This window comes from Mesoplodon bidens (genome assembly GCF_964165515.1).
Source record: "Mesoplodon bidens genome assembly, chromosome: 16".
Classification (NCBI taxonomy): Eukaryota; Metazoa; Chordata; class Mammalia; order Artiodactyla; family Ziphiidae; genus Mesoplodon; species Mesoplodon bidens.
Window position 1 is genome coordinate 46,453,280 of NC_138173.1, and position 12,167 is coordinate 46,465,446.

The 12,167-nt window shown below is 32.9% G+C and overlaps 1 protein-coding gene across 7 annotated transcripts in view; it reads left to right on the forward strand.

The window, feature by feature from the left end:
- RIMS2 (regulating synaptic membrane exocytosis 2) overlaps positions 1-12,167 on the forward strand; it is a 568,944-nt gene that overhangs the window by 89,488 nt on the left and 467,289 nt on the right. For 5 of the 7 annotated variants that reach the window (XM_081258177.1, XM_081258180.1, XM_081258182.1 and 2 more), the window contains exons 2-3: positions 8,162-8,194; positions 8,599-8,685. The exons of the other annotated variants lie outside the window; for them this stretch is intronic. In XM_081258177.1, coding sequence (XP_081114303.1) covers positions 8,162-8,194; positions 8,599-8,685 — 120 coding nt within the window. The remainder of the gene's footprint in view (positions 1-8,161; positions 8,195-8,598; positions 8,686-12,167) is intronic. 7 annotated transcript variants of the gene reach the window in all.

The following is a 12,167-nucleotide window of genomic DNA, read 5'->3' on the forward strand; positions in this document are numbered from 1 at the left end:
TTTCTCAGCTGAGTGTAGTCTACTGATGAGTCCATCACAGGCATTCTTCATTTTTGTAACAGTGTTACTTATCTCTAGAGCTTCCTTTTCATTCTTTCTTAAACAATTTATTTCTCTGTTCACAGTACCCATCTGTTCTTGCACATTGTACACTTTTTCCATTAGCACCTTTAACATATTAACTGTATTTATTTTGCCCAATTCCAGTTCTCTGCCTTATCTGAGTCTGTTTCTGATGTGTGCTTTGTCTATTCAGACTGTTTTTTCTTGCCTTTAGAATGCCTTGTATTTTTTGTTGAAAGCTAGACAAGGTTTGTTGGGTAAAAGGAATGTAGGTAGATAGCCCAGTAGGTAGTCCTTTAGTTTGGCAGATTTTATATTTATCTGGCAGTGTTTACTAATTGGTGTAACTGTGGTGCCAGAGGCTAAAAATTTCCTCTATTGTCCTTAACTTTTTTCCAATTTTTTTTTGTGGTAAGGTATACAAACATAAAATATTCCATCTTAACCACTTTTAAGTGTATAGTTCAGTTTCACTAAATACATTCTTAATGTATTTATGCATGAATGCATTACTACCAACCATCTCAAGAATGCTTTCATGTTGTAAATGTGTCATACACCATGACCAAGTGGGAATTATCCCAGTGATACAAGGATGGCTCAATTATCTGTGAATCAGTGTGATCACATAAATCAATGTGATACACCACGTTAACAAATTGAAGAATAAAAATCATATGATAATTTTACTAGATGCAGAAAAAGCTTTCAACAAAATTCAACATCCGTTTATGATAAAAACTCTCAACCATGTGGGTATAGAGGGAAGATACTTCAAGATAATAGCTGCCGTATATGACAAACCCACAGCTAACACATCATACTCAGTGATGAAAAGTTGAAATCATTTTCCTCTAAGATCAAGAACAAGACAAGGATGCCTACTCTCACCACTTTATTCAACATAGTATTGGAAGTCCTAGCCACTGCAATCAGACAAGAAAAAGAAATAAAAGAAAATCCAGATTGGAAAGGAAGAAGTAAAACTATCACTGCAAATGACATGATACTATATATAGAAAATCCTAAAGATGTCACCAGAAAGCTATTAGAACTCATCTTTGAATTCAGTAAAGTTACAGGTTACAAAATTAATATATAGAAATCTGTCACGTTTCTATACACTAACAAAGAACTATCAGAAAGAGAAATTAAGAAAACAATCCCATTTACAATTGTATCAAAATGAATAAAATAGCTAGGAATAAGTCTAACCAAGGACATAAAAGACCTGTACTAAGAAAACTATGACATTGATGAAAAAAATTGAAGATGACACAAACAAATGGAAAGACATACTTGCTCATGGATTGGAAGAATATTGTTAAAATGACCATACTACTCAAGGCAATCTACAGATTCAGTACAGTACTCATCAAAATACCAATGACATTTTTCACAGAACTAGAACAAATAATTCTAATATTTGGATGGAAACACCAAAAACTCCAAATAGTCAAAACAATGTTGAGAAAGAAGAACAAAGCTGGAGATATCACAGTCCCTGATTTCTTCTAAGAATTTTATAGTTTTAAGTATTAAATTTAGGTCTTTGGTTGATTTTGAGTTAATATTTGCATATGATATTAAGCAAGGATCTAACTTCATTCTTTTTCATGTGGATAACTAAATTTTCCAGCACCATTGTTGAAAAGCCTGTCCTTTCCTCATGGAATGGTCTTGGCACACTTGTCAAAATCCAGTTGACTTTATGTATATATGGCATTTATTTCTGGGCTCTCTATTGTATTCCGTTGGTCTATGTCTGTCTTAATGCCAGTACCACACTGATTACTGTACCTTTGTTGTAAGTTTTGGAATCAGGAAGTGTGATTCCTGTATCTTAGTTCTTACTTTTCAAGATTATTTTGGCTATTTGGGCTGACTTGAGATTCCATATGAATTAAGGATGACTTTTTGTATTTTGGCAAAAACATCATTGGGATTTTGATAAGGACTGCATTGAATCTATAGATTGCTTTGTGTAGTATTTAGATATTGATCTGTGGTTTTCTTTTCATGTAGCATCTTTGTGTGGCTTTGGTATTGTGGTATTGGTGATCTCAAACAATGTGTTAGGGAGTGTTCCTTCCTCTTGAATTTTTGGGAAAGTTAGAGAAGGATTGGTATTAGTTCATTTTTAAATGTTTGGTAGAATTCACCAGTGAAGGCATCAGGTCTAGAGCTTTTCTTTGTTGAGATTTTTGATTAATGGTTCAATCTTTTTACTAGTTAGAGGCCTATTCAGATTTTCTATTTCTTTGTGATTTCTTGGTATGTTTTGTGTTTGTAGGAATTTGTTCATTTCATCTAGGCTGTCCAATTTGTTGGCATAAAGTTGTTATAGTCTCATATTCCTTTTTATTTCTGTAGAACAGTAGTAGTGTTATCACTTCCATTTATGATTTTAGTAATTTGGTTCTTTTCTCCTTTTTTCTTAGGCCATCTAACAGAATTTTTCATTTTGTTAATCTTTTCAAAGAACTAACTTTTAGTTTCATTGAGTTTCTCTATTATATATTTTTTCTATTTCATTTATCTCTGCTGTAATTTTTATTATTTCCTTCCTTCTGGTGGCTTTGGGTTAATTTGTGTTTCTTTTTCTAGTTTCATAAGTGCAAAATTAGGCTCTTGCTTTGAGGTCTTTCTTGCTTTTTAATGTATGGATTGGCCAAAGAGTTTGTTCAGGTTTTTTTTGTATCACCTTACGGAAAACCCCAAATGAACCTTTTGGCCAAGCCAATAATTGTTTATAGCTATAAATTTCTTGCTTTGCACTGCTTAACCATATCCCATAAATTTTGGTACATTTTTTGTTTTGTTTTGTTTTCATTTTTCTCTGAGTATTTTCTAATTTCCCTTGTATTTTCTTTTACCCATGGTTTTTAAAGTGTATGTTGTTTAATTTCTACAAATATGTGATTTCTCTGGTTTTCCATTTCTCACTTTATCCTGTTGTGTTTGAAGAAGATATTAGGGTGGCCAAAAATTTCGTTCAGGTTTTTCCATAACATCATATGGAAACACCCGAATGAACTTTTTGGCCACCCCAGTACCTTATGTGATCTCTATCTTTTAAAGTCTACTGAGACTTAATTAGACATATGGTCTCTCCTGGAAGATGTCCCATTTCCACTCAAGAAGAATGTGTTTCCTGTTCTTGTTGAGTATTGTATTCTATATGTTTGTTTGACTTAGTTGGTTTATTGTGTCTTGGTATGGGTCTCTTTGATTTCATCTTTTGTGGAATTTGTTCATTGTCTTTAATGTTTATATTAATGTATTTCATCAAATTTGAGAAAATTTCAGCCATTGTTTCTTCAAATATTCTTTCTCTCTCCTCCTCTGGAATTCCCACATCAAACCTATGTCTGCTTAGTGGTATCCCACAAGTCCCTTAGACTGTCTTTTCTTCAATCTGTTTTCTTCCTGTTCTTCAGATTCAGTACTTTTCATTGTTTCATCTTCAAGTTCACTGATTATTTCTTTTCCCTTCTCAAATCTGCCTCTGCATCCTTCTAGTGAATTTTTCCTGTACGTTTTTGTACTTTTTTGGGAAGGGGGAAATTTGTCTGGTCTAATAATTGACACAAGGAAGATTAACAGAAAAAAATTTTTAATTTGTATGCACAGAGGTCTCATAGAAATGGAACACCTGAAGTGACCAAGGCAGGCTGTTTATAAAAAAAAATAATTTTAGACAAAGAAACAATCATTTGTGAAGATTTAACAAAGGGGCTTGTACTTGTGGTAACAGACTAATGAAGAAGTCATACAGATTTTTTTATACAGCTTTCTTAGCCTTGAATTTCTTAATTCTGTTGATAAGGATGCTTTCTATACTTTGGGTTTAGGGGGATACTTTCACATTGGAGATTTCTTTCTTGCTTTCAGGGGGAAAAAGAAGGATCAGAGTGTTGTTTTCTTTTAAGTATTGTTTTTATTTTTCTCACTGACTGATTCTCAAGTAACTTTAATTCAAAATAATCTATATGCCATTGTGGCATGTCTTGGGGTAGCCTGCTCTCAGTCCCAACAACTTTCAGTCCAGAATCCTTTTTGGGTTCTTTTTAGGTTTTCTGTCTCTTTATTGGTATTTCCATTTTGTTCACACATTGTTTTCTTGACTTTCTCTACATCGTCAGTTCTTTGAGCATTTTGAAGATGATAGTTTTATTTTTTATTTTAAATTTTTAAAATTTTTAAAAATTAATTTTTATTGGAGTATAGTTGCTTTACAATGTTGTGTTAGTTTCCACTGTACAGCAAAATGAATCAGCTGTACATATACATATATCCCTTCTTTTTTGGGTTTCCTTCCCATTTAGGTCACCATAGTACATTAAGTAGAGTTCCTTGTGCTATACAGTATGTTCTCATTAATTACCTATTTTATATATAGTATCAATAGTGTATATGTGTCAATTCCAATCTCCCAATTCCTCCCCCCAACCCCACCAATGTTGTTTTAAAGTCTTTGTCTAATAGATATGCCAGGTGTTTTTCAGGGCCAGTTTTTGTTGTTCCTTTTTTTCCTTTTAGTGGCCCATACTTTCTGTTTCTCGGTGTGCCTTGTGACTTTTTTGTTGGAAACTGGACATTTGAATCTAAATATGTGGTAACTCTGGAGATCAGATTCTCACCTTTCACTAAGTTTTATTATTTTCTGTTATTGTTTTTATTTTATTTTATTCTTTTTTGTTGTAGGCTGTCTCTGTGTTGAGGATCAGGTTGTGTTATAAACTTAAGGTCTTTTCTGAATCTGTTCCTTTCCCTGGGCAAATGTGATTTTCTGTTTTCTCTCATATACGCAGTTGCTTTTGAATGTTTCAGTCTTTAACGTCTGGCTTCCAAAAGGAGAAAAATAGAAAAACAAAGGTTGTGGAGGGGGGGGAACTGCCCAGGCTCTTTAAAAATATCCTGGAAGTCACCTTAGCCAAAGGGGGAGGGGCTTGCAAAATGGGGGGATTGCAACAACAATGGCCACTTACCTCTTTGTATGGACCTCTGAGATGAGAAGCAGTAATCAGGGATCAGAGCACAAATCCGATATTTGGAGGACAGTGTCCTTTTTACCCACTCTTGCTCCTGCAAACTGTGTATAGGTTGCTCCAAGAACAGGTAAGCAGCTACCTTCCATGGAGCAGGGTGGTAGGGGATGGGTAGCTGCTACTATGCTAAGAGCACAAATTGACTGAAATTAACAGCAAGGTACAGTCCAAGCCTTCTTCTGAAGTTGAAAGCCTTCAGTAGACTCCAGATTTCCAAATTAGTTATGTCAGACAGATTGTCTAGGTTGCGGGGGGCAGATTTCTGTTGCTTTCTACTTTGTCATCTTCCAGAATCCTCTCTTCTATTGTCTTTATTTTTGTCTTCCTTTCTGTTTTGTGTTTCCCTAGAGACTTCTTACTAAATAGTGTTTAAAGCTTGCAGTTGTTATAGTTGTAATCCTGTTATTATTCAGGAACTCTAATGATTTGGTGGTAAGGTGTTGCTACAGGACAAGCATTCACCAGTCCTATAATTAGGTCTTATTCTTCTAGTGTGCCTGAGTTACGTATTTGCCTTCCCCCATGTTGAAGGCTGAAGGAAGCTGTAGTTTGGTATTGTCCTTCTCCCACATAAAAGGCTAGAGGGTGATATAATAGGTAATTACCTTCTACAGGCTTGTTTGGTTTTGGTAAAATGCCAGTTGGTTAGGCTCTGGTAAAATATTTTCCCTTGAGTTTAGGATTGTTAAAGAGAGCAGAGGGCTCTGGGAGTATTTCAAAATGGTTTCTTTCCCTTCCTCCTGCTTGATGCAGGAGGAAATTTTTCTCCGATCTTCACAGTGAGCGAGATAAAATTTATGGAAGTGTGGTTGTATGCCCCAAACTGGGACTCCTTGGAATTTTAAACTCTCAATCTAGTCCACAGTGAGTCTCCAGCAGCTGGCCAATTATAGTTAAAAGTGTTCCAAAAGACACTGGCCCCAGGTGTGGGCTTCTGCTCCTGGGCTTTACTCTTGGTAAACTGTGATAGTCTGGATCCACTTGTTTGTTTTTCTAGTTTTCGTGGCAACATTTTGCCTGCTCTATGACCTAAATTCTTTGATGACTCTAAGAAGAGCTATTGATTTCCGTTTGTTCAGCTTTTTTTCTTGTAAGGGTGGGAGTGATGATTTCCAAGCGTTTTATGTATCTTATTGGAAACTGGAAGCCCCTCATACACTTTCTGGAATGCAGGAATGTAGGAGTTCATTGTCAATAATGTTAATGTATTGTCAAAGAAATATATAATTACTTCTTAATATTACCAGTTCTTAAATTATTATCTCAACATGAATTTTAATTATGGTCTGATACTTTGAGGTTTGATTTTATCTAACATATTGGACAAAAGAAGAAAATTTTTATACTCTTGATTTAAAGACAAGATAAATATTTTTACCACCGTATTTATGACATTTTATTTGGGAAGCTGATGTAAATGTTTGTATATTTCACATATAGCTATTTTACAAAGCCCAGGAATAATTTCTGAATTGGTAATTTAAATTTTTATGTCTATTAATATTTTCAAGTACAGATTTTGAAATTAAAAACTGATTTATGATTAATATAAATTTGTTTATGGTAAAAACTTTTGTCACTAATTAAGAGCGAATATGATTCCTTGTAGAGAATCACCCAGGACTTCTTTAACAAATATCTTCTCCTCTTTTATGTATTCATTTAATTATTTTTGTTTATCATGCATATTATTTGGTGAAGGATACTCTTGAATTGTTCTCCATTTTGATGAGCTGGTATGGTAATTTTTCTTTGTCATTATCTATATGGGTACTGTTTTGTTCTAAAACGTTAAGAGATTTTTGTATCTTATTCTCAAAGAAACACCATGATAAGTTTTCTAGGTAGAATCCATTGTCACTATAGTTTGCTTGTATTTGTGTGTTTCTATATTGGGTGCTAAATATAATCTTTTACTATTAATCCATTATATCTCTACTTAAATACTAAATGATGTAACTTTAGCTCTAGGTCAAAACTATTGTACTTTTTGAAGTTTATGCAGAGAACATGGGATATCCTTTTTTAGTTAATATAGAGAAATATAAATACCAATTATATTCATTGGGACACAAAAATGTATAAGGGTATACCTTTTCACTTATTGCTTATATCATTTAAAATAAGAACACACTGAAAAGATCAATTTAATCTAAAGAGAATTTAATTTACAATGTTAATATAATTTCCTAATGAAAGTCCTAGATTTTGGTGACCCATTTTAGTTACCAATTCTTAGTCTTTCTTTGGGAAAGTAAAAGCTAATCAACTGATCACTGAGTCATAGGTTTATCTCTCAGGACCAGTCCCAGGCAAAGTGTGGGAAGCCACATTTCGGAGGCATCACTATCCTTGTGTTTTATCTTTCTGCACCTTTTAAATATCCAGTGCTATTTCAGTGAAGCACCGAGTTGATTATAGGTTAAATGCATTTTTAGTCTGTTATAGTTATATGAATGATTTACTTTAGCTTATGAATATTTTAAATTTAACATACATAATTATTTTAGTAGCTATTTTTAGGTATTAGATGCATAATCCCCCAATTCCTTTATCTGTTCCTTTGTGAAGTAAATGAATCCATTTGTAAGGCTTTTAAAATACATTTATAAAACCCTACATTTTATTTAAAATATTTATGCCTTTACTTCAATTTATATTAAGGAAGAAATTTTAAAAATAAAGAGGAAATCTGTTTATCTTCTGTAGGCCAAATGTAACTGTGTTTAATATAATACTTTAAAATAATTATTTTAAATGCTTCAATATCAGTATTAATGCAAATATGCAGAAAACTTGAGGACCAAATCATGGAATCATTAGGACAGGAGTAGAATTTTAACATCAGCCCTCTATTAAGAACAAATAATTCAACTTTTCCTTTTTGTGTCAAATTAATTCAAATGTATAATTCCAATTTATAGCAAAGCATTAATAAGCTTTTCTATGTAACAAACTTCATTTTTCATTTTTATATGACCACAGATCTGTAGATAGAAATTTCTTCCTAGTACAGTGCACTCAGTTGTGCAAACTTATCTTTTTAGGGTCAAAGAAGAGCACAAACCACAACTGACACAGTAAGTAAATTTATTAAGAGTTCAGTAGGCTTGACTTCTGTACCTTTGCCACATTCTGCTTTCTGCACCTTGGATGGTATTAGCTTACACTAATACTGGATAGGCTGCAGCTAGTGTGTCTTCTGCTTTTTGACTCTCTGGCTTGTAAGAGAGCTGCCTGCAGCTTCTTACTTCATCTACATACTGACTAGATGTAGTTTTTTGCTGCCTGCTTGTGGACTGGTTAAGTATTCAAACTTAATTTCCCTATATTCTGACTGCCTGGATGATAATTGGAGCTCATATTTCCATTGGCTGTAGCTTTTGTGCCTGTGTATTTTTATTAGTATGGATAAGAAAACATTTGACCTACAATTGTTTTATTCATTTGGTTATTCAGTCACATTATTTGCTTATTTAAACAGGTGGTTTCCCTTTAGTGGGATCACTGAACTGGTAAATAACGTTCTCCAGCCCCAGCAAAAACAACAAAATGAAAAGGAGCCCCAGACGTAAGTAAGCTGATCTGTACAGACTAAGTATTATCTCTAATAGCATAACATACTGAAGAGTATGTATTAAAATACTGCCCTTGGAATGACATTCCTCAGAAATGAAAATTGTTAGGTTATGAGTTTGATATTTTCACCTTTGATACTTCATATCCCATGGAAATATTAAAAGAAAACAAGGATAATTTATAGGGTAGTAAGAACGAAGAGGTAATTCTCCCCCCAACTTAAGTATAAATTATATAAACTGTACTTATCCAGTAAAATATCTTTCTCCAATAATGCAGTGTATTCCAAAGTATATTTCTTTCAAAAATAATTCCAGAAGACATTAAGAGGTATTTACCCCCCAATTCAATCTTTGGTCAAGTAGTTTTGGAAGGGTTCTTTTAAAGAAGGTTAAGAAGGTTTCTTTATTGTTATACTTCTGAGTGTCTAAATATGCTCCAAGGTATTAGAACATACAATATTAACTAAATTTATGTGACTATTGAATCCTGTTTTCACTGAATATTTCATTAGGTTATGAAACATAATTTGGGAAATCCAGCAATTTATTATCACATTGGTCTGAAACATTAAAAAATGTCAATTCCATTTATTTCAGTTATTAGTAGATTAAAATACACTCTTTAAGAAGTTGTTCATACTTGTATCTTTTTAACTTTGTGCAAGAAATATTATTTATATTGTAAAGTGCAAGCTTCTTTGAGAATGTGAGATAGATTGCATAGATTTAAATTCCACACTCCCCATGATAACTGCCATCTTACTCAGAAATGCTCTTACCAGTCAGCCTCTGCACTTCATAAAAGTAGGAATTATGTCTATGGAGTAGATGGTTTGGTTGTAGGAATGGGTAGACTGAAAAGTGACATGAGCTCTAGGAGAGAACAAGAATAACTACCAGGAGCCTTAAGATGAAACATTCAGAAAAACATTCACATTTTGCCTTTAATGAAAATTAGAAGATGTCTTTTTGTTTTGTTATTATTGAGGGTAATCCCTCATCCATTTTATGTTACCTTGTATGCATTTTATTTTAAATTTGGTCAGTGTTTCATTTTCAACTGAAGTAAAACTGTATTGTGATATGCTTCTCCTAATAGCTGATAATGTAGTTCTACGGTTGGAATTGTTGCTGTATTTAAGCCAGTTGAAGTCAAGGCCTGAATTTGTCTTGTCTACATTCTATCCTTGACATCTAGCAGAGTGACTGATCCATGGTAGGAACTCAGTAAATGCGTCTTCACAACTGATTTTACATGTTTTACCCTTTTATGATGTAAGAATACTGTGTCCCAAGGAATAGAAATAAATTCAATAATCTTTCTCTAATCAGCAAATATTGTATTAAAATTGCACACAATGTCATTGTTTTGCTGATTTTTCTCTAAGGCACTGAAACATAATAAGGTAGTAAAATCAATAGCAAAATATAATTAGATGCGACTTTGTCTCAATTTTAAATGATGTCAGTTATGTATCTTGTTTGTAGGTTTTAGAAAATAATCAAGATTGTTATGTTATTTAGTAGATTACAGTGGACATTAAATAAAATAGATGTTTTGTTAGTAACTTTAAAAAGTGATCACTAATTATTGAAACAAAATGACATTTGATTGGGATAAACAAAGATCAAGGCAAATTTGAAAAGAAATAGCTTTATTTCAATAATAAATATAATATAGTTTGCTTTGATTTTTGGCTAGGAAGATTGTAGGAGAAAAGACTAGTACTTTCCGATAATTTAAAAATTAATTCCAAATTAATAACTATTATTTCCATTAATGTTTCTTGGACAGCTAATTCATTCTTCTTGTTCTGTGATTTATACAATTTAAAAAATCAGAACTAATAAGGTCTCTTAATAGCTACTTTCTTCATCTTACAATCTTATTGTGCTGAAGATTTCTGATATATAATTTTCTAGGAGCTTTCCTTTTATCCTTCTGATTCACAGATCGGGGTACTTCTGAATCTTCTCCTTTAATTCATCTTCTCTTTGATCAGAGTCTAGGACTTCTTATTTCTGAATCACCTCATTTGTTTCTCTCTTTGACTACCATTTGAGAAAGATAACATCCTATATGCTTACTTTCTATTCACTCACCTATTAAATTATTTTGGAGAGTTGAATTCTAGGTATTCATTTTAATTTATAAATGTTAAAAAGTAGGACTTATGCTTTTCATATTCTGTATGAACATTTTCACAGTAGAATAACTAAGTAAATATTCTATCAGATAGTATTTAAAAATCTAATATTTCCTGAACAGTAATTTCATTTTAATGAATTTCTATAAATTCCATGTTGTGATTTTCAAAGCTTTAATAATATAGGTTCTTTGAGGTCTGTATTTTTGGAATTTGTTTATTTCATAGTTTTTTTTTTTAATGTAACAGGAATGTAATTTTGAACTTTGAATGTAATGTAATTTTGATTTGGGCAATTCATGTGAAAATATAGGTATAAGTAGAACAATGTATGCAATTTTGACTTTCCATAAGTACTGAGGCATAGAAAATGGATTGAGCCGATTTTCAGTTGTCAGTTCATTCAGTCTTTGCAGAAATTGCTTAATATACAAATGAAATAATTTTAAATTCTTTTCTTTCTTTCACTATTTTTTCACACTAATATTAAAAGGAGGGAAAATTGTCTGTAAAGATAATATAATATAGGTTATATGTAGGGTGTAAACGAGTCTTTGGATAATTAAAATGGGCATACTAGGAAAAAATGATAAATGCTATTTAATGCAACTGTTATTTTAACTTGGTGTTGCCAATATGTAGCATAACATCAAAGGTAAGTTTTTTAATACAGATTAATTAAACCAATCAATTGGATTAGTTTGATTTTGAATTTTCATGTAATAACAGTTTTATTCATGTTGTGACATGTTAAATAATAAATGTACTTTTGAGGGCTTCCCTGGTGGCGCAGTGGTTGAGAGTCCACCTCCTGATGCAGGAGACACGGGTTCTTGCCCCGGTCCGGGAAGATCCCACATGCCATGGAGTGGCTGGGCCCGTGAGCCATGGCCGCTGAGCCTGCGTGTCCGGAGCCTGTGCTCCACAACGGGAGAGGCCACAACAGTGAGAGGCCGTCATACCGCAAAAAAAAAAAAAAAAAAAAAAAAAAAAAAAAATGTACTTTTGAAATACTAGGAAAATCTAAAATTTGAAATATTGGAATGAGATGGCCACTAGTATAGTAATCCTCTTTGATAATGAGGTATTTTAATAGGAAAAATATGCTAAGGGGATTTTAAGCATAGAGAAATCATAGGTGAAAGTTTTTAGGTAGCAAAGGGTTTGAGAGACACAAAGAAGACTAGTGTGGCTGTAATGTAGTGGACAAGAGGGAGTGTGGCAGGAAGTGAGGTTCTGGAGGTAGGACTCTGACAGGGCATTGTTTCTCTAGAGAGTGAGAAGGAGTTTGAATCTGAATGTCAGTATAAAGGGAAGATACTGAA